Source organism: Lichenostomus cassidix, chromosome 1 (genome assembly GCF_008360975.1).
Source record: "Lichenostomus cassidix isolate B80296 chromosome 1, HeHo_3.0, whole genome shotgun sequence".
NCBI lineage: Eukaryota > Metazoa > Chordata > Aves > Passeriformes > Meliphagidae > Lichenostomus > Lichenostomus cassidix.
Window position 1 is genome coordinate 14,388,372 of NC_139479.1, and position 26,229 is coordinate 14,414,600.

Here is a 26,229-nt window from a genome sequence, read left to right on the forward strand (position 1 = left end):
TGTGCTGAACAGAACCTGCGTCAGTATTCAGGGTGCTTTTAGTCCTGCATGCTGAGCTCATGTGTTACTTTAATTCATAACAGGGCTTATGTTATTTGAGCATGAAGACAAACATGAGAATGTGAGCACTTACCTGAACTTGAGCATTATGAATATTTTACACTGAGAACAGAAATCCAGGTAGCCTTTAACAGTTGCAATATATGCTGAATTATTTCACTTTGTAATTAATCTTTTATCATCATCAGTCATCTACCAGCAGGAAGCACCTTTCCTGCACAGCAACAGCAATACACAAATGGGAGACTACCAAAAAAAACAAAAAAAAAAAAAAAAAAAAGCCTTTAGCCCGCAGAGGGAGAAAGGCTGTAATTCTCACTCACTTCTGCCTCAGATCAGTTCCCCAAGCAGAAATTATGGAAGGATGTCCAGTGTTAGAAAAGGTATATATAGGATTCATATGTAATAGAGGCTTGTATAATATCTCTAAGAATTTAGGAATTTAAGTTTTCCTTGTCCTAATACAGACCCATGGGGCAGATTGCTTGCATATTCCACATTATAGTGCTGTGCTATTAGAGCTTTCAGAGAAGCTAAAGAATATTTTGCCTTCAGGTCTCTTTTATATATTGCTATAAAAATAAAACTCATTCTTGATTTGCCCAAATTTTCATTCAGTTCCACATCAGAACTTAAATGTTTCTAATCTGAAGTGCCAAAATAAAACATTTCAGCATTTAAGTGCTTTCTTTGGAAGCTATTATTCTGCAAGAAATAATTTCTTTCTTTTCTTACATTTCAAGAAGAAATGCAGTAATATTTGAATTTTGCTTAAGATGGACATTTTCATTCTTGTTCAACCTTTTTATGTAATTTAATTCTGAAGGTGTTTGGATTGAAACAATGGATATTCAAGAGACTAAATTCTTCCTGCAGTGCACAGTCCTCTGGGGGTTTTCCTTCTGATTGTTATCAGTGGTCTTTTTCAGTTACACAGTATATAAACAAAAGAAGGGGCTATATTGTGCTAAATCAGATGTCCTTCTTATCCAATATCCTGCCTCTGACAGAGGCCCTTAGTGGATGCCTAGGAAACAGTGTAAAACTGGAGGAAGCACACAGCTTCCAACAAAACATTACCTAGAAACTTCCTGTGCCAAACCATTATAAGTATTTTACCCTTTTTATGTAATAGTTACTGTTCTGTAACAGAACTTTTGTCCTGGTTTGAGTTATTTAAAGCATTGCCTGAAGAATCGTTTCAGAAACATTTTAGAAACCTGAATACAAGATACCCAGTCTCCCTGTCCAAGTGCTTATTTATGATTTAAAAAAACTTCATAATATGACTGTCAAATCTTATTTCTCTTGGCAAGAACCTTGATTTCTTTCTCCATTGCATTATGTTTTGTTCATACAATTACATCTCTTTCTCATTATAGTTTCTTCCACTTTGCCTGATAGAGAGGACATAGTGACTGACCAGTGGCTCTTGCCCAGAGTTAATTTTAAAAAGTAATGTCACATTTGTGATCTTAGCATGATACTGTGCACCTAACCTTGCAGAAATCTTTATCAGTATTTACTCAAAAATAAATAAAGTTGATAATACCATTAGAGGAATTGGTGCGAGAGGAATGGTTTGTTTGGGGTGAGTTGCCAGACTGACAGGACCAGCAGACAAAATAGTAACCAAATGCAAATTTTGCTTGAATTCTGCATTCCTGAGATGTGTGTGCTCTATCATGGCAAATGAAATAAGCTTATCTCCTCATGTTATACCAGGATTAGAGGAAGCATGCCTATAAAAAAAATACCCAGTTTAGTTTCTAGAATTAGATAATTCTGCTTTTGAATACTATGTAATATTTAAAGTCTTAATAAAAACACATTCAGATGATCAGTCATTTATATTTCATGGGGAAAAAATTCCTGTTAAATGAGGACACAGAAACCCATCACATCTTCATCTTCTTAAGATCATAAGCTTGTAAAGCCCACAGAATTATTTCACATTCTTTTTTTTTTTTTTCCTTTGGTGAGAAAATAAATCCTTTTAGTATAGTTAGGAGCACAAAAATTTTGAAGCTTAAAGCTTTATTAGCATTTTTTCCCCAGGTAGCTTAAGACAAAGAAATTGGGATGAAAAGCTTTTTTTTATTATCCTCTGTTACTTAGCTGATATCTATTCCTAAATTTATTTTACATTTAGGAATAGGAAGATATTTCTATTTACATTCCTTAGTTTATTTTATAACTTGGATAATTCTTTCTACTTAAAAACAAGTTATTTTTTTATTTCACACGTTTTACTGAATAAAACAATTGCAACATCAAGTTGATATTATCATGAAGTGATGATAAAATGATAAAAGGGAACAATCTGTAAATGGTTTTGCTAAAGCAGGAATTGTTTCTGTATTAAGTTGGAACTCTCAGGCCAGTTTGGATGAGGCTTTGAGCAACCTGGTGTAGTGAAACGTGTCCCTGCCTATGGCAAGAGGGTTGGAACTAGATGATCTTTAAGGGCTCTTCCAACCCAAACCATTCTATGATTCTGTGAAAGTGCAACTGAAATGAAAGGCTGAAGTGTATGTGCCTTAAAACGTGGATTGGTATCAGTCTGTGGTGCCCCCTGGTGAGGATGTAAAGAATTCTCAACTGCATCCCTGGATGATAAAAGCCATGCAAAAATTAAGCCCTTTTCCATAACTAGAAGAAAGGGCTAAAACATGCATATTTTAATACTTTGAGACTTTGGTATAGGCTCTGTGTGCAGATTACTGCATAAATTGTAGGTTTTTATCATAGCAACTTTGTATGCATTCACTTCACTGTTCACAGAGGCTGTTCTGTTCACAGAAATTTTTTTTTGTCTGACTGTTCAGTTGGAATGATCTCTGTTCATATTTCTAATTTGGTGCAATAAGTGGTGCTAGAATTACCTCTGGTTTTGCCTTAACTAAACTAGTTTCCTTTTTTTACTACCTAATTTCTCATATGTTTAGTTTACTTTGTTTTAGTGAAACTATTTGGGGGGAACTACCTGTTATTTATCCTTTTTTGTCTTTAAACGCTTACATGCCAGTATTTCTATTTTAGTTCAGTACTGTACTGCCTTTTTGTAAAGGTTTTGTGTTCATTTCTGAAGATGAACAATATTTGCTTAGTGTGTGGATTGTGAAATACAGGGAAAACAATTGCAGAAAACAACTTGTGGACACACCTGTACTATCTCTGCATTTCACAGGAAGACAGCAGAGAGTAAATATTTTGAAATTTAAATGTTTCTGTACTTTTTGCAGGTGTATGATGATGGAAAATACGTTTATGTAGTTACAGAACTTATGAAAGGAGGAGAACTGCTGGATAAAATTCTTAGGCAAAAATTTTTCTCAGAACGAGAAGCTAGTGCTGTCCTGTTCACAATAACAAAAACAGTTGAATACCTCCACACACAAGGGGTAAGTTTTCATCTTAGACAAAATGTTTATAGCTATTTGTATTCTCTTTCAGAAGCATAAACTTGTATCTTGATACATTCTTCTGTGTGGTAATTAAGTAGCTTTTGGAAAGCAATTACATTGCAATGGGAATTTGTGTTGAAATCAAAACTTTCCTTATCAGCTCTGTATGTGTTCAGATAACTGAGATGATACAACTGTTTCTGTTGATCTTCATGCAGTCTGTCAGCAGTTCTGTGGAATATGCAGATAATGACTAACAGAGAGGATATGAGGGGAAGAAAGTCCAGGAAGAAGTATTAGGATCAGTGTTGCATAGCCATGGGACCTAATGTAATTCCGATTTCATCCTGTGATAGACCCTGAAAATTTATTTTCCACTTGTCACACTTGTAATTCCTTTGAGTTCTTGGTTTTGAAGAACGTGATTTATGACTTGTAACTCCTGTGCCATAGGGTCAGGAAGTTGTAGTAGATTTGTAGGAGACAGAAAATTAACACTTTGGGAAATTAATTTGGAGACAGAGGAAGTAGTTCAACTATAGAGAAGGACAGTGTGTTAATTGCATGGCAAGAAAGACGAGTTGTGTTGCATTTTTAAGTAAACAAGAAAAAGGGGATAGAGAAAAAGCAGAAAGTAAGGGTGCAAGGGAAAAGTCAAGCTGCTAATACATTATGTTGTTACCCAAGAAAAGATGCTTTGGAACATATAGTACTCAAATTATTTTAAGTAACAAATAGCAATTCAGTACACCCTCACATGTCTGGGAGCTGTTATTTCAGAAAACTTACAATCAAAGTTATCTGGTATCTCATTCTGTGATTCATCCCTTCAGTCACTTGCTTGTATGTGTTTTTATTTGAGCCTCTGTGCATAAGACTAGTCCTTGGCCAGCAGCTCCTGTGGGAATTATGAACAAACCTTGCTACCTTCTGTATGAAAGTACAGATAATATAATAACAAATGATAACTTGGTTCATTCTTGCCACATGTGGCCAAAAGAGGCCCAGTGTCCTTCATCAAATAAGGGATTTTAGGGGGGTTTGTTTCTCTACTGTAGATCTCTGTAAATATTGGCATTTTAACTTCTATTAGACTACATGCACTTTGGAACGTTTGCTTTTGGAAATTTTCAGGTCCTATGTTAAGTACACCTCCACAGGAAAGTTGGCCATATACATAAAAAGTGAGCACTTCAGTAGTCTAATTCTTTTCTGAAGGAATCCCTCCTGTCTTCAGTGGATTTTCCTGTTGTAACTCCTTTGGACACTGGAGGAGCTCATTTAAATATGGTATTAGGTAATATCTGGTTTGACAGTTTCTGAATTTGTGTGCAGTCTCCACAACCCTTCCCAGAATGAGTTTCCTCGTGGACATTTATAGGATATTTTTAAACTGAAAAACTAGCTAAGCAAGGAATGAAATCCTCCTCTTGGGGGTAAGCAGTGCTTCTGATGCTCACCCAAAGCATTCTAAAAGTATTAGGGCCAGCATACTGTGATTAAGCATTGGCACAAGAGACACCATAAAACAGATAAACAGATGCACAAGTCATCTTGGAGCAGCAGACTTGTGTATGCTAGTAGATAATTGAGACTGCTAGTCAAAAGCACAATGCTAAGAAATGAACTGAAAGTTCCTGCATGTTATTTTGCTCTCTTCTGTTGCACTAAAATAAAATGGTATTTATATACAAAATACCAATATAACCTTAACAATCTGGCAAAAATTTTTAAAAGCATTATATTTTTAAGTATTTTCAAAATTTACCTTTGGGAAAACAGCTTAACATGGGAACGCCTTTCATTTGTTCTTGGACACAAACATTTGGATTGTTTGGGAAGCAGAGTTTTAATTTGAGCTAGGCTGTTAAACTTACTCTTCTTCCTACTTGAGAATTGCTTCTCCTTCTTCCGAAAAAGCATACAATTCAAGCAGACTGGTTCTAGAAACTGCCAAATCCCCAGCTCTGTGCTGCTTCCATTGCCCACTTTCTTTCTGCCCCTTTTAGAATCTGTTTCAAAAAAAAAACATCAAAAGAAAAAAACTGTAGGTTGTTTTTTTTTTATTTGCCTCTTGGAGTAGTAAAGGTTGTTTCACTTATTATTAGGGGAAAAGGTAAAAAACAAGGGTAATCAGGAACTGTTTCTCTCGTACACTGACATCTAAAGCCAGGATGTTCCCCTTAACACCTACTTTTCCAAGTCAAATTCTTTAATATCATTTGTATATTTCAGCTTAAAAGGTGCTTATTTCCATAATTTTAAGTACTTCATTTGTTAATTCTGAGAATTGCAAAGGATTTGCATGCTGTAAAAGTCTCTACTACATTGACTTAATGTGTTAAATGGCTTTGGAATGTGCATGACCCTCTGCACTCTTTCTCCTTGGTCTCATTGCTTTCCTGAAACCCTGCTAGGTTTGGATGACTGTGTTGAGCTTCTGATTTCTGGACATCACTTACTTGCAGAAGTCTTGGGGGTATCTTCTTGTTCTAATGTGGTTACCTTTCTGAAATATTCCAGAATCTCTTCTGTTCAAATTTAACCATGAAAAGCTGTGTTTAATACTAATAAAACACATATGACAACAAGTTAGATAAAGGCCCTCGTGTTCTATTTAAAAATTTAAAGGAGGACATTTAGATCCACTCTGCTGTCTTTACAGTGGTATTACCCTCTTCTTTACAGAGAGCAAAGACTCTGGAGGCTGTAGGCTAACTTGTCTTGAGAAGAAAATATAGCAGGTCGTCTAATTTCAAAGACTGTCCTTGTGCATTCCAGGTTTTGTTAAGGCTTGTTATAACATAGCTTCAAATAAGATCACATTCATTCTGCCAGAACTTTGGCAGCTTCTCCAGTTTTGTCGAGCATTTTACATCTCAAGCCCCTGCAAAAGCAGCCTCTTAGGAACCAGTACAGGCATTTTTTGATATTTGGCGAATATCTCTTTGATATTTTGTTGGGGGTTTTTATTATTAAAATTCCTTCTTAATCAGGCTTTAAGTGTTTTTCTGAGATTAATTCAGATGGTCTGAATGAAGAGAATGGAATACAGAGTTACTCCAGCAGTAACTAGTCTGTGGTTACATAGCGAGGTGGTACATCAGCAGCTACAGGCAGCCATGACTCCAAAAGGTATTAGCAGCCAAAGGTTCTGATTTAAAGAGCCTGATAGTTATGTTTTCTTAAAAGGAAATACGTGATTCAACCATTGGAGCAAGGCTGGAACTGGGTGTACAAATAAATTAGGGGGGCATGGGAGGTGGTTTTGTAGTTAGAGTTTCCAAGTTAGAATTGTAGGACTCTAGACAAAACTGAGCATCAGAACACTGCAGCTGATGGTAGAACTCTGGAAACTGCTTGTGCTGATGGGAGACTTAAAATTAAGTAGCAAATTGCTAATTATAATCAAAAGCATTTCATGTGTTTAGCTTATTGTATTGAGTCATTTGTTTTATTTTTTTAGGTTGTTCATAGAGACCTGAAGCCTAGCAATATTCTTTACGTTGATGAATCTGGTAATCCAGAATCAATTCGAATTTGTGACTTTGGCTTTGCAAAACAACTGCGAGCAGAAAATGGTCTTCTGATGACTCCATGTTACACAGCAAATTTTGTTGCACCAGAGGTAAAACATGGGATAGTTTATATGCTTTATTTTAGTGGAAATTTTTTGCTAGCTAGCTTTTTTTTGTTCTTGTGTAACAACTAGAATCACTTTGTAAACAGTAAAAAATTGAAATTTCATTATTTTTATAGCATAATTGAAGAATTTCTAAGCATTTTTTTCAGCAAAAATATTTGTCTCCCTCAGGTTTTAAAGAGGCAAGGTTATGATGCTGCATGTGACATATGGAGCCTTGGTGTTCTACTTTATACAATGCTCACTGGGTAAGGGTAATTATAGTTTGCTTCACTGTAGAACAGCAAACCAATACAAACAAAATAATAAATGTAGGCCCACTGTTGTAGTTGTTTCTATCTAAGCACTGATTAATCTCAACTTTGGGGTTGAGAATATGCTTCGCCTTTAATAGAATCCAAGTTTGCAGGGACTGATGTGAAAAATTCAGGCACTGAATGTTTGAAGTGATGCAGTGAGGATATAATAAATGCAACAGAAAGGCAACAGAAATTAATTGCATAAAACATGACGAATAATAAATTCAACTGCAGTACCACACGTTCAAAAGTGGCAAGTTGCTATTGCATCTGCTTAATAGATTATATTTTTATGCTGGGTTATTCAGATTGCCACTTTGGTAAAGAGTTATCATCAAAGAGACATTAGAACATGAAAGCTTAAGTTATACTTTCTGTAATTCAGGAATCACCAGTTTTTAAATTGCTATAGGAAAAATCTGCTTTTCAGATCAGATACAGAGGGAATACATGCAGTAAGAACAGATCTGTAGTCAGTGTCATGTATTTTCATATGTTAAGAAAAAATTTGTTAAACAACTGTTTGACTATCTGATGTCTATAATTATGTTGAACTTGCTGAATCTTAAAATCAGATTTATAATACTTATTGAGGCCCAGGTTATGGAAGTTACTAACATTGAATTTGTTTCATTAAATAGCTACACTCCTTTTGCAAATGGTCCTGATGACACCCCAGAGGAGATTTTGGCCCGAATAGGAAGTGGAAAGTTCTCTCTCAGTGGTGGTTATTGGAACAGTGTTTCAGACACAGCTAAGGCAAGTATATTTGCTTTGTCCCTTTTGGGTTATCAGGAATGGATTGCAATGCAACATGTTGATTATAATTTATGTTGTATCATATATAATTGGGTAAGTTCCACCCATTGTTATTTCAAAATACTGATCTAATCCCTTATGTGCCTAGAATTTTGTTTCCTGCTTTTGATAGTTTCATGTTTCAGCTGTCACTTGGATGTAGGAGGAAAAAGAGGTGTGCCTTACACTATAGTAGCTAACAGCTGTCCTTAGAAATAGTGTGTTTTATCAGTACTCACACACACAATTATCCATGGTGAGAAGTGCTTCAATAAGACTTCATGTGGAAGCATGAAGTTCCGAAATCATACAGATAGTCTAAGTCACGATAATGAAAAACAATGAAATTCTTTTTTTTACTGCATTTATGCAAAATAAAAATTTTGTACAACACTTTTGAGAAGCCTATTTTTGACAGCAAATAGACTCCTAACTTCAGTATGCAATATCCTTTATGCCCCTTCTGTATGGATGCTTAAAATGCTAAATTTTTTTCTTGTTTAATTGGATACCTTTTGTGATACCAAATGTCTGTTAAGTCACAATTAAAAGACACATTGTTAGCATTGCTGGGTGGATTGTCATTTGTTTTAAACTGACATTTTTATACCTCTAGAATCTTCTTTCATAGTTTGAATTATTAGTTATATTCACTGACCCTTTGTTGACAGGACCTTGTTTCAAAAATGCTTCATGTTGACCCTCATCAAAGACTGACTGCAGCCCAAGTTCTTAGTCACCCCTGGATAGTTCACTGTGACCAGTTGCCTCAATACCAGCTGAACAGGCAGGATGCTCCCCATTTAGTGAAGGTAAGCAGATATTTGTTCAGCTTGCTGTTTAGCCAAAATGAGTGCTAACAAAAGGGGGTTTTGTTTTTAAAGTTAGGGGGTAGCATATGTCTCCTAAATACTGTGTAAAAGTTATGACTGGATGTTACACTAAGCCATAAAATGAACTTGTAATATGTAACAGGATTTAATGAGAAACCACTTACAGGGAATAAATCCAATACATTTGAAAAATACTTTCATTTTCTTATGTTTGAAATCTGTTGGACTTACTTACACTGGAAGGCTTAACTGCTTTCAGAAACCAACATAAATCATTCTCCCCATAGTGAAAATGTCAGGTGACTATAGGGGAGTTGTAAAATCGTTTGCTAACTTTACAGTTTCAGAGGAGGGTAATTGTCAGTAACAAGAAAAACAGAATACTTTGTGATCACACTAAAAGCTGAAGAGAAGTCAAAAGGGCAGTGTTACTTACTGTAGTATCATACTTCTGCACTCTGAAGCAAGATCTGGTTTTAACCCTGAAACTTTTTCACTTTGAACAAGCAGAGGAAAATCAAAAATAATTTAATTCTACTTCTTGGTATTCAACCTTATTTTCAGTCCTACTTTCAAGAATCTCTTGTGCAACATAAAAGGGATGTGAAGAATATAATTAACACTCTCTGAATCAGCTATTAGAAATTTCTAGCATCCAAAAACACAAGTGGAAAGTGGGGGAGTTCTGATCCCACAGCTCACAACTTTCTAAATTTTTTTAAAATAATTTTCATGGGCTGAACAATGTGGGTGATTTTAAAATATTTTGTTGGAAACTGAAATGGTTATATAAGTGATAAGCAAAGACAGTCTACCAATGGGATTTCATTCCTGCACTCTGACACAACATAGTGAGAGAACGTAATTTGGCAACCTAACTTATACCTTCTGTGTTTGACTCTTTAAGCAATATAAAACTATTCATTACCCTAAAAAACACTCTCTCCTAACACTGCTAGGTCTTGAGTAATGCAGTAGTATGTTTGTGTTTTGTAGATGAAAGTAGACAGAAAGTTAAAACTTGTTCAGAGTCTCTGGCATTTAGCACTGCTGTAGTGTGTCACAACATCATACTCTTAATGTTCTTTTCCCTTCTACCCCACAGGGTGCAATGGCAGCAACTTACTCTGCTTTGAATCGTAATCAGTCACCAGTTTTGGAGCCAGTTGGCCGCTCCACTCTTGCTCAGAGGAGAGGTATAAAAAAAATTACCTCAACAGCCCTGTGAAATGACCTCAACCAGACACTTGGTACCATGGCATAAGATGATAGCACAAACCATGGCGACAGGTAGCACATATCTGACAGATACCTGCAAGCACACTCTGTCCCAGCTGGTACCTATAATGCTGCTGCTCCTGCTGCTGCTACTGCTTTCATCTACTCTCGCTTTAAACTGTTGATGGCAAGTTACTGATCTTACTGGAGCTGCAAATGGAGTGACAAGAGGAAACAATGGAAATTATCATGTTCGCGACTGAATAAACCAGAAGAATTACAAATGCCACCTCTGTCAAAAATACACTGAATAAAGCACTCTGCACCACTTAGCATTATTTTTATAAGGAATATTTTTTTTGTCCCCTAAAATATTCTTTGTTACAGGTCGAGATGGACAGTTTATGTTAAGCACTTAGCTTAAACAATCTGTTTATATTAGCACTATATTATACTTTGTGCCATCCAACATTTTGTATGTTTTTGTAAACAGTTCACAAGCAGTACACTTCTGTGCTGTTTTCTTTAATGTATACATGCCTTGTTTTACTTAGATATTATTAATCATTATGACAATTAAATCTGATTAAACCGTTCACCTGGATTAATCAGTATTGTTGGACAGCTCTAAAAGAAGCCTGACTGTTAAACAGCTATTGAATGTAATACTATGAATAAGTAGTTTTCCTTGCCTATGTCTTTTCTACATTTCTGTGTTTTTGATGCCACATGTCATGTTATGGAAATCAGGATACTGTTTATAGTACTCAAAATTTAAACAGTGAATCTCTCACAGTACTCTATATACTATAGGTGATATAACCCAGAGAAAAGATAACTTGCTCCATATCTCACTTTGTTACCCCTCCCCTCCCTTGTAGTCTCTCCCATCTAATCTCTGGACTCAGGAATTATTGCTGAATACTTTCTGATAGAGGACATTTCTATATGGTTTATTCTTATAATCCATTGTTAATATTTTATCTGTATTCTATGACTTTTGTTTAAGCTGCAAAGGATTTGTTCAGTGAATAGATGTTGGCATTATAGAAGAAAGGCAACATTTGAAGATAAAGCAAAACATATTCCTCACTAATAAGTAGAAGCCTGCAAAAAGTGGGTTTAAACTGCATTCATTGCTGGTACAGAACTGATTAATCTAATGTTCTGTCAGTTATTTTCTGATAATTTTAATTGACTTCAAAAGTAAAATGAGAAGCGAGTCATAAAGATCGGTCAGATTAGAGAAGGGTCATTCTAATTTATCATGAAAATAGTATTGTCCCAGTCAGGTAAGATGAAACCGTTCAGAGGGAACATTCTCACTTTTCTGAAGATAGAAGCAAGTTCGTAACAAGGGCAGAAGACTCACTTTAAATATTCATATAAACTTCAAATACTCTTGGCCTCTTGGTGTCTAAAGTAATTAAAGGCCTATCTTGATGGCTGGTCTTGAAAAGATGAAATTGCCCAAATGAGAAAGGGCACTGGAATGTGTTTGAATACAGTGAGTGTTCAATTCCACCAAAATTATAGGCTATGTAACATCGTTCAGATATGAAAATGACTGTTGGGAATTCCAGCTTCAATAAAATATGGATCTGGGTAAACAGCTGTTGGTGAACAATACAATTTTAAAACTAAAATGCAATTTTGTCTTTTGCATAAGAAAGTATTTTCTTGGTTTAGTGGTATTAAATTTATTTTATGGTGATAAATTGGCTTATTTCCCTGAAATCATCAGAGGTTCGTTGAATGGAAGAATCATCCTTATGACACCACAGATTTGCTCTAAATGAATGGGAGTGTTTCTTCTGCCAGAATTTCTGAGTTCCTAGGGGAAGCTTCCTTTGCTAGACTTGCAAAGGATCCCATTTTTATTGCCCTTGAAAATCTGCTAAATATTTAATCCATTATATAATTGTGAGGAAATTGGTTTTATAAACAAGGATTCTTAAATTAGCATAGCTCTCAGTAATTTGAACACACAGCTCTTCCCAAGCAATTAGTATTTTTCCCTTACTTGGTGCTCTAGCATTGAAGCTCCCTTTAGCTCTACAGATGCATCTGCCCTTCCTTTAAGAAACACCTTTAATCAGAAGCAGAAAAAGGCCATCTTAATTTTTTTTTACAGTGTCAGCAGTTCCAGAGGAATTTAGTAAAACCTTACCTCTCAAAAAAAAAAAAAGTATTTTTCAGCTCTGTGAGCCATTTTAAGTCAGGCTTCTCTAAATCTAGAACCTGTACCTTCTGGTGGCTTTTAAGGTGTTGATTAGAAGATTGTCATATCTAGTCAACAAAATTATTTAAATACTCTTGAAATAAAAGGATGGCAGTACTTGCCAGTGTGTCAGTAATAACATTTCTGGAAGGAGTTCCTAATCTGTTCAGTGTGTATATGTAGGTACTTGACAAAGAACAGACCAAGAAGAGGAAGTGTTAAGCTGCCTCACTATTGGCAATATTCACATTAAAATAACAAAAAAGTACTTTCAGTAGCTTTATTGTAGCCATATTTTGTGGTCCTCAAGCTCACTGATCATTAGCCAAATAGTGAAGCAAAGTTAACTCCTACATTTTACATCTACACTCTCAGGTGAGCTGTTAATTTAGCCTAGACTTTACAGATGTTGCTATTAGGTCGTATATATATCAGCAGAGGATGAACATTTTAAATTGTAGCACAACAGGGCAGTTTAGCATGCCCAAAGTTGAATGTGTTGAAATCTAGATCCACTATATTTTAAAGTTACTTTCTAAAACAAGGTATAAAGGGTCTGCCTGTGCAGGGAGGTGTATTTTACAGGCTAGGCATGGTTTTATGTACGTTACTTCCTGGTTTGGATCCATGTTCACAACTTTCACATTTTTTTTTATGCTTTTATACCTGCAGTCGTTATAACCTGTAAAGAAATCCACATAATGCTTCTTTGAGTCCCAGCACCTTTCTGTTAGAATGTGAGTATGTGACACACTGTGTGCATTCATTGCTGGACTGCTGCTTGGTCTGCAGAGTATAGCAACTGACTCATAGAGGAGAAAAAAAGGAGAATGCAGATACAGGTGAATTTTCTATATGTTGACCATGGGGTTTTTTGTTGGTTTTTTTTTTAGTGTGAAATTACCATTTACTGTACTTGAGAGCATGAGGGAATGGAGGGAAGAGTGTAGTTGCAATACTCATTAAATATCCAGTAAGGGCAAAGTTCTGTATTCATCATCACTATAATATGGAATAAAACTTACAAGGAGTTTTGCAAGAAAATATTTAAAACATTTTTCTAAAGAGACAAGGCCATAAGAAAATAGATTTACGTGTCTGGATTTTTTTTGTGTGTGTGTGTGTTTTGCTTTTGTAAATGTGGTGTACCAACTAAAGCTGTGCTTTTCTATTATTGGAAGGAAAGGATTCAAAGTGTGCTAGCCCTTAGTAAGCAGCAATGGTTAATAGATGAATTTTCACTTATGAAAATTATGTAAATGAATAGCTTTATCTTGATACTCTTGACCTAATCAAAGGGAAGGTGTACTTATGAGGGATGTAATTATTTTGCAACCTATTTGGGGGGGGATGTCTACTTAAACAATTTTTAAAAAATTACAAAATCACAGATAAAATATTTTTCTACGATTCTATACAATCATACTTTATACTAGTTTTCTCAGCATGGCATGTAAGTGAGTCTAGGGTACTGTTCCAGGAAATCAGTGGTATTGTACCTTGTTCTAGACCATTACAATAGCATCTGTTAGATGCTTGGCACTGCTGTTATAGAACTGAAATGCTAGTTTAAAAAATAATTAATTGTACTGAATACTTTAAATGATTGTTTTATTCAGAGTCTGATCTAAGAAATGTTCCAATCATGCTATTAATGTGTAATTAAAACTGTTCCAGATGTAACTATGAACAGTTTTGGAAAGTTATCATTGCTTGTTTTCCTGTCTAAGGGCAGGTTTTGTAGTCTTCAAAAGAAATTGAAATTTCTACTATGAATAAACTTTCAAACATCTTAAAGGGCTGTTTTGTATAATTGTTTGTTCTGATCAATTACAAAAGTCATTTCTTGTTCATCACTATCTCTGAACTAGCTTCACAGCACACTGATTGTGCTGTGCCAGCCAGAAAGGGTTTGTGAAAAGCATCTGTCAGTTAGTGTCCCAACATTGCAGCATGTTGAGGAAAGTAAACATGGAGCCAAAGGAAAAACACTCATGTTCAGCCAGTGCTTATAGACCTGATATAAGATACAACAAGACCACAGTGCAAGGATAGTGTATTTTAATACCCTGTGTGGGTTCCAGTCAACTCTAAAGTACCACTTAAAGGGAGGCTGATGAGTAACTCATGCAATGCCTGCCTTGCTCTGTACACTGAAAATACGGGCATGTTGGATAATTAATGCACTTTGTAAACATTTGAAACATAAGATTATATGCAGAAGCACTCCATAAACAACAGGCCCATGTTTTAGCAGCTCATACAACTTGGAAGCTTACAGCTGTGATTCTTTTTAACCTTGCAACCTGGAAGAGGTGGAAGATTTTCCAAGGTTCCATAGTCTACAAAAATTTGCAGTAATTGTAATAGAAGATTTGTGAGGAATATAACCAGAGGTCTTGCTAAGTGTACCGAAAGAAAGGCATCAGAAGATATGAAGAGGTTTGGTAATGGCCATGGGGCGAGGGTAGTGTGCTTTCCTCAGTGAAATTCACACCTGAGATCACAGGTGTTGCATTGCTATGGCCCTTTGCTCTCACAAGGCTTTATCATGCCTGTCTAAAAACGTCTTTAAATTTCTTTACAAGTAAACTGGATAATTTGTAAGCCTCAAGAGACTCTGCAAAGGCAGAAAGCAGGGCTAATACACCACCGTTCTTGCTGTCAGCCTTCCTCACCTTCATATCCTCCGACTTACAGAATCATGAAATACTTTGGGTTGGAATATTCCAAGCTTGGAAGAAGCTTGCACATCACCTCGTTGCAGATCCCCTGCCGTGGGCAGGACACCTCCCACTAGCCCAGGCTGCTCGGAGCCTCATCCAGCCTTGCCTCGAGCACTCTGGGGATGGAGCATCCACAGCTTCTCTGCGAAACCTGCGCAGTGCCTCCCCACCCTCACACTGAACTGTTTCTTCGTAATGTCTCATCTAAACCTACTCTATTTCCATTCCAACCTATTCCCCCTTGTCCTGTCCCTACGTGCTCCTGTAAACAGTCTTGCCCCATCTCTGCTGTAAGTTCCCCGCAGGCACTGTAAGTTACCGCTGTGCTGCTCTGTCCCGGGGCTGGCTGGTGCGCACTGCCCGCTCCTCCTCACCCTTTTCCTTGAGCTCCAGCACACGAACGCCCCGCAGGGCCCAGGCGGGGCGGTTCCCGAGGCCGAAGCCGGCCGGGGGAGCAGGGAACACGGATCAGGGAGCAGGGAGCACGGATCAGGGAGCAGCGATGAGGGAGCAGGTCGCAGGGAGCGCGGCGGCCGCAGCGGAGCGGGCCCGGGGCGTGTCCTGCGCGGCGGGTGCCACAGTCCGCCGGGCCGCGCGGGGGCGCTGTGGGCGAGCGGGCGCAGCGGCCGGAGCGCAGCGCACGAGCCCGCGCAGCCCCGGCCCCGCCGCTGGTCCCGCCCGGAGCCGCCGCCGAGCCCGAACCGCCGCCCCCGCCCGGAGCCCCTCCCGCAGCCCTCCCGCAGCCCCTCCGCGGCGGAGCGCCCGGCGCCATGCCCAAGAATAAAGGTGAGGCTTCATTCTTCCTTCGCCGGGCCCGCGGCGGCGAGGTCGGGTCCGGGCGCGGTCGCGCAGGGCAGGCCCGGGGCCCCTCACGTGGGCGCCGCCGCAGCCGCAGCCGGAGGGGAGAGGGGCCTTCCCGCCGCCCCCGCGGCTCCCCGGGCCGCTTCCCCCTGCTCGGAGGCCGCTGGGGCCCGGCCGGGAGCGGGAGGCCCTTCCGGGGCTCGCTTGTCAGGAGCGGCCCTGCCGAGAGGCGGCCTTGCCCCTCCGTGCCCTCGCTGCTGCTGCTGCTGCTTCCCTCCTTCCTCGCCCCGGAAAAGAAACGCAGAAACCGTGAGGGGAAGGGAGCAGCAGATCTGAACAGCGAGGCAAGTAGGAGCTGCTCTTAGCTCTTGGTGAAGAGCATCTAATCTTGTTGCCACGTGTGTGCCTTTTAAAAAGGGCAGCTTCACTCGGAGCATAAGCTTCCCCTTGAGTATTTCGGGAATTTCAGCACCACAGTAACCGAAGTTATTCATCTGCTGCTTGATAATTACGTGCCCAATGGTTATCCCACCCTTGTTTATGAGGTGTTTGGCAACAGGGATCACAGAAACTGAAAATGGCCATCTTGTGAAAATCCCTGTTGAACACTGCAGCCACAGCAGCCAGGACATCTTAAACAGTGGAGACTCTTAATGTTTAATTACTTTGTCACTACTCAGCTGAATATTTAGATTTAAAAGGAAGCAAAAAACTCAAGATCTGGGTAGGCTACTTAAAACAGCTGTATAGAGAACAAGCATAAAAATCTCCATATGTCAGATTTTTTTCAGTCACTGTATTTAGAGACAGTAACACATGCCTTTTCTTTCTCCTTTTAATTTAGGCAAAGGAGGTAAAAACAGGCGACGAGGTAAGAATGAGAATGAATCAGAAAAGAGAGAACTGGTGTTCAAAGAAGATGGGCAAGGTGAGTTTTTAACCACAGTAGGGCAATGTCAGTGTTTTCCATCATGTACTATAAGTGACAGAAGGGAGAAGGGTATTCTTAATGGGGTTGTATTTGAATTCCAAATGATATATTGAGTGTAGGAGAAAGGCAGTAGGAAATGGGACATTTTCAATAGCTTCACCACTTTAGAATGAAGTTTCCCTCTCCTTGACCTTACTGCAATAATCTGTGTAAAACAGCACGTAAACATTGCCTAGAAACCCTGTGATAGCTTTGTGTGAAGGTCTGTGGGCAGCTGGCTTAGTGGATGTGGTTCAGTCTTGCCAGTAATTGTCCCTGGGATGCAGAGTTCCACTTTCTGTTTTATACTGACTCTAACATCTCTCAGATCCTTCGCTGAGCTCCCCAGAGTCACTGGCTGGCAGAGCAGGCCATCTCACTGTTCTGTCCTCTGATGGTCTGTCTCAGTTGACTCCTGGGCTGGAAATCTAACAGTTATTAAAACAGGAGCAGTAGGTGGGACATCGTCAGGTGGAGTAAGGCACAAGAGTGTTCAGCCAGGGATGATGACTGGGATTCCCATCAGTGAGTTCACCTCCCTTTCAGCTCCTCCTGTCTTGTGTGTCACTCTCTGGTGGTTGCTCACATAATGCTATTGCTTTCCTAGTGACCAGTTAATCAGTTGGTTTTTTAGAAATATGGGAAAGGTATTGACTGAATCACTGTAAAATAAGTCCCACTGAACTAATTTCTGGTATTCTGTGTTGGTTGTAAGCACAAAAGGAGTTTATTTTTATGCACATCTGAAGTTTAAAATCTTTTTTATCTCCCAAGCAAAATATTCTTAATGAAACATTATTCTCAGTTATAAACAGTCTCATGTGATTCACTGGACTATCTAACTTGTGCTAAGGAAACATTCTAGAATGCTAAAATACAGCTCTTTATTTTTGCCTTTATGGTCAGTTAATGTTAAAATTCTTACAAAATTTGTAGTAATAATGTTTTAGTCACTACAAGCTTTATTCTTTTTAATTAAATGGTAATACATTATACTGCAAACTTTAATAATGTGTGTGAAGTTCTCCAGTAGTGATTTCTGGAACTTGGTGAGGGAGAAGATGAAATACAAGGTGAAGAGATTGAGGGTAGGTGTGGGAGAGGCACTTCATGGATTTCAGCAGAAGTCTGGTGGTTGCCTTTCACACAGTGTCTGTAACAACAGGTCATGTGCTTTCAAGGACAGTGGGGTGTTCTCCACAGAGCCTGTGCAGGAGGGACTCAGGGTCTGGGTGGTTATACAGGATGTGCAGCCTTCTCCTCCCTCAGTGACAGCATTGAGATGTTGTCCTTTAGGACAGGAGCTGTGATGCAGTCATAAACTTTCAAACTCTCAGTGTGACTCAGTAGCTCTGAAAATTCTCTGTAGTAAGCATTTCAGAGGGAGCAAAAGGGTGGATGCAACCAAGAAGGAGCAGTATTTGAAAATGTTAACATCAACAGTGATACAAAACTGTGATACATTCAGCAGCCTGTGTGGGTGCTCAAAACTCTTCTCAGCAGTTCATGTTTGATAAAATGTTACAGCAAATTTGGGTTACTGTGGAAAAGTTACTGGTTGTGTCTTGAAGCTGGATTTGTTCAGAAGTTTTGCTCTGCCGGCGCTTGTGACATGATTTAGTGGTGAACTTAACAGTGCTGGGTTAATGGTTGGACTTTTTGATCATAAAGATCTTATCCAACCCAAATGATTTTGTGTTTCCGTATGTTACCATCTCTTTCAGAATATGCCCAGGTGATCAAGATGTTAGGCAATGGAAGACTGGAGGCATTATGTTTTGATGGTGTGAAGAGGTTATGTCATATTAGAGGGAAGCTAAGAAAAAAGGTAATTCTGAAACATTGCAATAGAAAACAGTGATATTATGCATTATATGTAATTGTAAAAATTTACGTCTGTAGCTTGTTACAAAAATTAATGTTTCTACTGCACTTAATATCTTAAACTTTTTTTTTTATGGTAAGCTAGTCTGTTCTGTTCCTATTGCTGGCACAAGAATAGGCAGTCTTTGGCTTTTGGGTGAAGCTCACAGTTGAAGGACTGCCTTTCAGTGTGTACATTTCAGGCGAAGGTTTTTTGGCTGTTTATGAAATACTAGCTTTGCATATTCTAGAAATTTATATGTGTTTAAAGTAATAAAAATCTCCCTAATTACAGATGGGGAACTTAGTGACTATTTAGAAAATGCACTCCAATGCCATCATTTCATTGTCCACTTCATCAGTTCCCAAAATATTTCTGTTGAAAGCTGATCTGCAAAAATTTGTACCTTCAGGGATGTCAGGTGTATGTATTTGCATTCTTAACTTTGCCATCTTCAGATGGTGACCCCTCTGGCCCTTGTCAGGTGTTACACCTGTCCTCTGCTGGTGTATGGCAAGGAAGAGGTCCCTCAGACAGTCTGTTCCCACTGAAAACAGACATTCACTGTCTTCATTCTAGATTGTTCCATTCTTTGGAGAACAGTGAATGCAGGTATCTTGAGATCAGTGTAACCAGTGCTATAGCTGCCTGCAAGAAACTGTTGAAGGTAGTGGAGAATGTATGTAAATAAACACTAAGTGCTGCAGAATTAATTTATTGCTACAGAAAGCATCCTCATGTCTAAAAGAAAGGAAATTTCAACTGAAATTAGTTCAGTCTCCAAAAAAAAAAAAAGAAACCCTGATGTCGAATAAAACTACCTTATACATTTAAAAGCATGTCTCGTTCTGCAGATTTCTGGTTAATTAACATAGTTTCTAGAAACAGCTCCATTCAGTTTCTTGTGCTCTTCTCTGTTTGTGTCCATCACCCCCTTCATCAGGTTTTTCTTTCATTTGTGCCCTTGAGAAGCCCAGTTCACAGAGTTCACAAGTGCTGCCTTGATGCATTATTTCTGTTTTCTCAGAAGTTAAGGCTTAATAACCACCCTGTTGGCTAGAAGCTCTTCAAAGAAGTTTGATTTGTCCCGTAATAGCTCCATAACATGTAAAAATAATGTAACTATGAGTATTTGTGACCTTGAATTTGCTGTTAAAATATTAAGTTGGATATTTCCAGCTTACTGTTTAGAAAATTAAGGTGGTGGCTGTAGTGAAATATTTCCTGTCTCTCCATAAATCTAAATGTGCTGTTTGGTTTTTGTCTTCTACAACAGAAGTTGAATTTCTGTAACATATGTTTTTCTCCTTCAGGTCTGGATAAATACATCTGATATTATATTGATTGGCTTAAGAGACTACCAGGTAAAAATTCAGTATAATATGCCACTATAAGGAGTATCTTACAAGTAGTTTATTTACTGTGAAATTGCAGCAGGTATTATGAGGAAATTCCTGTCTAACTTTGCATTGGTATTTAGTTATGCTAAATCATGATTTTTAGTTTCCTTGTAATACAGGAAGACTGTAATGAGTAGAAAAATTCTGGTTTGGCTTGTTCTTCTAAATTGCACCCTGGGACTTTATGAGTGAAGGTGCTTATTGTCATCACGCTTGACCTTTCTTTCTCCAGATGTAGCTGTTTGATGCTTGGATCCTGTGGTGTAAAGGGAGATGGAGTCAAGTACCAAACATTTTATTGTGATAATTAGAAATTTTGGTAATCAGAATTTTGGATCCTTGATGTTTATGCTTTTACTGTAAGAGGCAAATTAACCAGTAATTAGTTTGTACTTAAATTTCCAAAAACAGAGTAGCATAACTTTGCGTAATATAAACAGTCAGTGGCCAAGCTTTCATTTGGTGAATGCCTTTCATGAATATTAGTGTTGTGTCATCAGTTGTTGAAGATAGATTCTGTTTCTGAAATGTCCATTAGAGTTGTAAAACATTTAAGATACTGTCACTAACTGTATATATTAAAGTACTTAAAACTAGGATTTTTAGATTTTTGACACTTTCTGATTGACCACCAAACACCTCACAATGTGTGTTCTCTGAAGAAAGGTTAATTTCAAAGGCATGAAACTGAACTTCTCAATTTGTTGAATTCTCAAAATTTCTGAATTGTCTCAAATACTCATTGTCTTGTTTCCCAGAGAAGACATGGATGCCTCATCCCTGGCAGTGTTCAAGGCCAGATTGGAGGGGCATTGAGCACCTGGTCTGGCGGAAGGTGTCCCTGCCCATGGCAGGGGGTTGGAACTAGATCATCTTTAAGGTCCCTTCCAATCCAAACCATTCTGTGATTCTATAAATTACTTGTAATTGGAGATAATTAGGTTGTCACCCAGAAGAAATTAAAATATTCCAATGTGTTTACTTCACATTTAAAAGAACTGGAGGGAAAGGAAGGGCAAGGTGTTCTTCTATAAATACTGTAGGTGTTAATCCTCTGTGAATAATACAGATGTAAAAATACAGTCTGCTGAGGTTAATAGTTTTATTTTTCCTTCATAGATGACTAATAGATTCTGATAAATTCTTATTTAGGATAACAAGGCTGATGTTATTCTAAAATACAATGCAGATGAAGCCAGAAGCCTGAAAGCATATGGAGAGCTTCCAGAACATGGTAAGGATCTTTTCACTTCAAATTGGAAGTTCATATTGGACAAGAATACTCAGTCTGTCTTGACACGATGTGAGTGCACTCCTTAACTTCTCTAAATTCCTTCATAGCTAAAATCAATGAAACAGACACATTTGGTCCTGGAGATGATGATGAAATCCAGTTTGATGATATTGGAGATGATGATGAAGATATTGACGATGTAAGTAATAAATGTGTGTTCTTATCACGTACTTGAAGCTGTCATCTTTAGCAATAAGCTTTCGTTCTTAGTTCTACAGCAAGGAACACGTTGGTGTTCAGGATAGCTTCCCTCCTCAGGGACTGCCTTGGGAAGTGGTGTGGTGTGTGTATGTGCCAGCTTTCTGTCCTGTCCCCTGTCCCACAGTCATACCTGAGCTGACCTCTAAGCACATAGCACACTTGGTCTCAGGCTGCTAAAACACCCGTGGAGAGCACTCTGAAGGTGCCTAAGAGACAATCAGTCATTTGACCCCTCCAGTTCCTCTGTAGGTTTAACAGCCTCACTGTCTAATCAGAACTGCAGAAATAATTGAGGAATTTGGTTAAAAAAAAAAAAACAGAGGTTTTAAGTCTCCATTTTCACTTACATAAAAATTACGAAAAGCTGCATCTTAGTAGTTTTTCTAAAGTTAGCCATAATCTTGAGTTTACAGACTGTCACAATCACTGGTGTTACTGCTTAACACTAAACTCTAGTGACTGGTCATGCACACTGTGAAATTATAGTAGTAAAATTGTTTACAACTCAAATTTTATAATAAATTGCAGAAGTAGAATCTGCTGTGCAGTTGCACTTTAATTTACAGCTGAGAGATGAATGTGTGCAGGGTCAGCTGGCTGAGAGGATAAGTAGTAACTTACTGAGCCAGTGAGTTAACTTAATTGGATAGACTGTTCTAAGTGTACTATTATGTTTTAATTCTTCATCTTTTTAGTCCTCTCTCTCTGAGTTGATGACTAATTCTTTTAAAATGCTTACATTATTCTGACTTTTTTTAGGTTCTCAATGTACAATTCAGTAGATCAAATATTTTTAAAATATCAAAATGTTGAGAAATTTTTCTTCAGACTTTTAAAAATTGCATTTTGGGCCTGTCAGTGGTTGAGCTTACTGAAGATTTAGCTCATTGAAGCTAGAAAAGCTTCTAGTACTGCATGCTTTTAATAATGAAGCTATCATAAGACATCAAAGAGATAAGTAGCTGTAGGACAAATTTGCAAACTAAATGGATCTGTGTGTGGGGTTAAGTGAGCAGCTATGACTGTTTTTAAGCTTTTGTCAGCTCTTCAATAAAATATTAATATCATGCTGTAAGAAAGTAAAAGACATAGAGAAAAAATGGGAGTAACCTCTCTGCGGATCACACTCACTTACCTGGAATGCAGTGCAGCTTCCAAGGTCATTGTTCATGGGAAAAATTTGGTGGAGCCTTTTCTTTGTTTTTTATATCAGAAGAATGATTAGGAAGTGGCTACGTAAGGAAATTACTCTCAAACTTGGTTTTATTTTCATTTTTGAGAATCACGGGCTAATTTAGATCTGTGCTACTGATGTATAATTGTATTGCAGATACTGTGGTTGTGCAGAATTGCTCACCTGCATGGCCATAGTATTGTCACAGGGCTGGTGGGACACAAGCAGAGAGTAATTGTTCATGTGTTAAGAAAACAGGGTCTGAGCTGAGGCAAAACCAGGACTGTACCAAAAGTTCAGGAAGTTTCCTGTCGAACTGTAAATGTAACTTTAAAAAACATTGCTTGATGAAAAATGCACTTGGATGAAATACATGGTGTGGTGTTTTTGCTTTTCAGATCTAATTTGGAGCAGAGGTTTACATTCCGACTTTTTTCCTCCAAGGATTGTTCTACATTGATACTTCGATTATTTTTTGGGTGAAGTCCCTTACTTTTAAGAAGACTGAAAATTCTCGGTAAAGAGTGTAGTTTGTTACATCAAAAGGATTTATTTTCAATGTTTGTTTTAAAGTATTTATATTTCTTTAGAAATGGATAATGCTGGATTATCACAAAGGTTCAATGACATGCCACAAATACTTTGTCTCTTCACCAATTAGAGCTTTTATCTCTGGATGTGAGATACAGTGACATGGGCTGTAAAAGACTGCATTTTTCCCTCTTCTGCTTTCATCACTACAATTCCAGTTAAACTTGTATTTTGAAATAAAAATTGTTTACCCTGTAATTATCATGGATTTTGATTAAAGGCAAATAACCCAGTTCATATTAGTATCAAATCATACTATGCAGTGTCTGTCCTTATACCCCTTGCCTTGATGTTAACTTTAAAAAAGATTTTGATAATATAAGAGGAAGGCAGAAATCTGCATTTAAACTCACAATGCATGATCAATCTGCTTTTCATGTCTAGTAGCATGCTGCTATTTTTATACTGATTTTGATAATTAAAAACACTCATTATTTCAAATATGTAAATTTTCCACAGTGGAGGGAGGGGTAGGAGAGGCGCAAATATAAAAAGTGAGCAGCATCTCAAATTTGCAGTTTTTGGAAACTGTGGTTGGTGCAGTGGCCGAGCTGTAGTTGCAGACGATGAACACTGGGTGGCACCCGGCTGAACAGGGAGACACCAATGCAAAACCTTCACAGTTGGGTTTGTACTGAAAAATGCATAAAATAGGTTTTCCCCAAAGTAAATGCTTAACATTCTTGATATGTTAAACATGTAGAATATTTTTACATTATATAAAAGGTTATGTTAAGAGTAGAGTTTTATTTTCATCTGAAATTCCATACATTGTAAGGTGCAACATAAAAGCTTATGTGAACTTTGAGTAACAATATAAATAAGAAAATAAATTTGTGTTAAAAGTAGAAAGAATCTTTTCATCCAGAATAAATCAATGAAACAAAGTACTGGAAAGATTCTTGTCCACCTTCAGACTGGAGGAGTCAGTTGAGAAACTGAATAAAGACTAACATCATCATGGAAATATTATTTTGTGGTAGCCTTAGTGTCTTTGTCTTCAATAATGTATTTAACAACTCTGAAAGCAGGTTAATTGAAAAATTCCTTTTGTGCCATAAAGATCTGATTCTTGACACTTGTATTCCTTATACAGTCTTTTTGGTATGATGTAAAGTGACTACCCCAATAGATAAAAACAAAATGGCTTTAAATACGGAGTGGCCTCTTTGCTTTACTTTTTTTTTTTTTTTAGGAGATTTAAACATCCAGAGCTTTTGTAAAAATGTCTTTCCTTTTACTTTTTACTTTCATTATAGCATCTATTTTCCTTGCATTGATCAGGTACCCTGTTCTAGGAATAATATTTTCTTAGTATTAAGTAATTTTGCCAAATATTTTGTGGATTTTAACTATTTGTTGTAAAAACTGGCTAAATATTGAGGGAAAGATACTACCAGTACTCCACTGATCTTCAGAGTATCAATTTACTGTCTTTGTATGCCTGTAAGGTTCAATTGTGGAGGAGTATCAATGGTGTAATGTTTCAGAAAAAGGCTTATAAACCACTCCCAAGCTCATTGATTTCCTCATCATATTCAGCAGGCTATGAGCAGCTCTGAAAATGGTTCAAAAGCTCTCCAAGTTCTTGACATGCAAGTGCAGAAGGTGTCTATTCTTTCAGTTGTACTAGCAGGAAGGTTAGTGATTAAATTGCAGGGAATGTACTGAAGAGACAGATATTATGGAAAGTGTACTTGCCAAAACCATGGAATGTAAATGCATGGTCACTGGTAAGGGGAAACACACATGTACACACTGCTGCTGTAGGGAGCCTACAATTCTCCAGTACGACACAGACTAGCTGTGGGTCAAAGATTAAACTCTTCCTGTCACAATTGGTTGTGGTTTGCCCTGAGGTTCCTTCCGGTCTTTATTGCTCCCAGGTTCGTGCCTGGCTCAACCTAAACTTTGCAGTTTTTAAGGCAATTTCTTATTTAACTATTAATTTCTTGCTAGTGCACCAGCTTATCACCCGTAGGTTTCTACTCATATGCTGGGTTGTATTGCCTTCTTGAGTGCCCTTGGTCACCTGGTTTTTCTGTCCTCTGCTGAAGCTCCTTCCACAGTCCAGACAGCTTTATTTCATCCCTCATGCCTCTCTTTTCTTTGGCATGAAAAAACAGTTTGCTCAAGAGACTGTCTTTCCCATGTCTCCATGCAGAGAACAGTGATAGAGCAAAGCTGCCAGTTAGAGTATTGCAAGATTGCTGATGCTAAAGCTATGAAAGGTGCTCCATCTGTGAAAGAATTTCCTAGATAAATTTTTAGTAACTCTTGTTTAACAGTGGGAACTGCCGTAGGCTTTTTACCTAGAGTGCAAAATTGAAAGCAGGGGTTCAAAAATTAATCTCCCATAGCTAAAGTATAAACTTTGTGTTCTCTGTTTCCCACTTTGACGTTATCTCTGAGATTAACATTTAGGAAAATTACGCTTGTCCATTGTTCCAAATCTTGTCTCTTCACCTTGCAGTAGGGGCAGCTGTGCATTTGCTTGGGCAACCCTAATGCTTTTCCACCCTAATTCTTAGCAGATACAGTCCAGACACAGCAACTGAAGAAAAGCATGTGAGAAACAACCTCCCCTTCTGCAAGAGGAGCTGGTAACCCATGACTGCTGAGCTCTGTGCCATTCATTTGTTCCTGCTGATAGGTTGTGTCATGACTCTGCACTGCATGTGCCAGCATGCACTGATGTGGCACCATGTGCTATCTGTGCCACACAGATT

The 26,229-nt window shown here is 38.0% G+C and overlaps 2 protein-coding genes and 1 long non-coding RNA gene across 6 annotated transcripts in view; 2 read left to right on the plus strand and 1 right to left on the minus strand.

The window, feature by feature from the left end:
• The window catches only part of RPS6KA3 (ribosomal protein S6 kinase A3), a 75,272-nt gene extending 60,996 nt beyond the window's left edge, over positions 1–14,276 (plus strand). For all 3 annotated transcript variants that reach the window (XM_085050877.1, XM_085050886.1, XM_085050895.1), the window contains 6 exons: positions 3,306–3,464; positions 6,934–7,095; positions 7,282–7,358; positions 8,051–8,168; positions 8,879–9,019; positions 10,146–14,276. In XM_085050877.1, the coding sequence (XP_084907003.1) occupies positions 3,306–3,464; positions 6,934–7,095; positions 7,282–7,358; positions 8,051–8,168; positions 8,879–9,019; positions 10,146–10,268 (780 nt within the window). In that variant the 3' untranslated portion in view covers positions 10,269–14,276. The remainder of the gene's footprint in view (positions 1–3,305; positions 3,465–6,933; positions 7,096–7,281; positions 7,359–8,050; positions 8,169–8,878; positions 9,020–10,145) is intronic.
• On the minus strand, positions 140–10,472 carry LOC146444234 (uncharacterized). 2 transcript variants are annotated; one of them, XR_014849779.1, is made up of 3 exons: positions 10,353–10,472; positions 5,345–5,479; positions 140–306 (listed from the first exon to the last, which is right to left on the minus strand). It is a non-coding gene; the product is annotated as an uncharacterized LOC146444234 (long non-coding RNA). The 2 variants fall into 2 exon arrangements; XR_014849778.1 differs by lacking the exon at positions 140–306 and having other exon boundaries at positions 5,195–5,479.
• Positions 14,277–15,826: 1,550 nt separating the features above from the next.
• Positions 15,827–24,654, plus strand: EIF1AX (eukaryotic translation initiation factor 1A X-linked). Its single transcript, XM_085050915.1, has 7 exons — positions 15,827–15,991; positions 16,851–16,934; positions 18,701–18,804; positions 20,154–20,204; positions 21,393–21,474; positions 21,582–21,673; positions 23,308–24,654. Exons 1-7 carry the CDS (start codon positions 15,976–15,978, stop codon positions 23,311–23,313), a joined length of 435 nt encoding a protein of 144 aa, XP_084907041.1. The 5' UTR covers positions 15,827–15,975; the 3' UTR covers positions 23,314–24,654.
• The last annotated feature ends 1,575 nt before the right edge of the window (positions 24,655–26,229 follow it).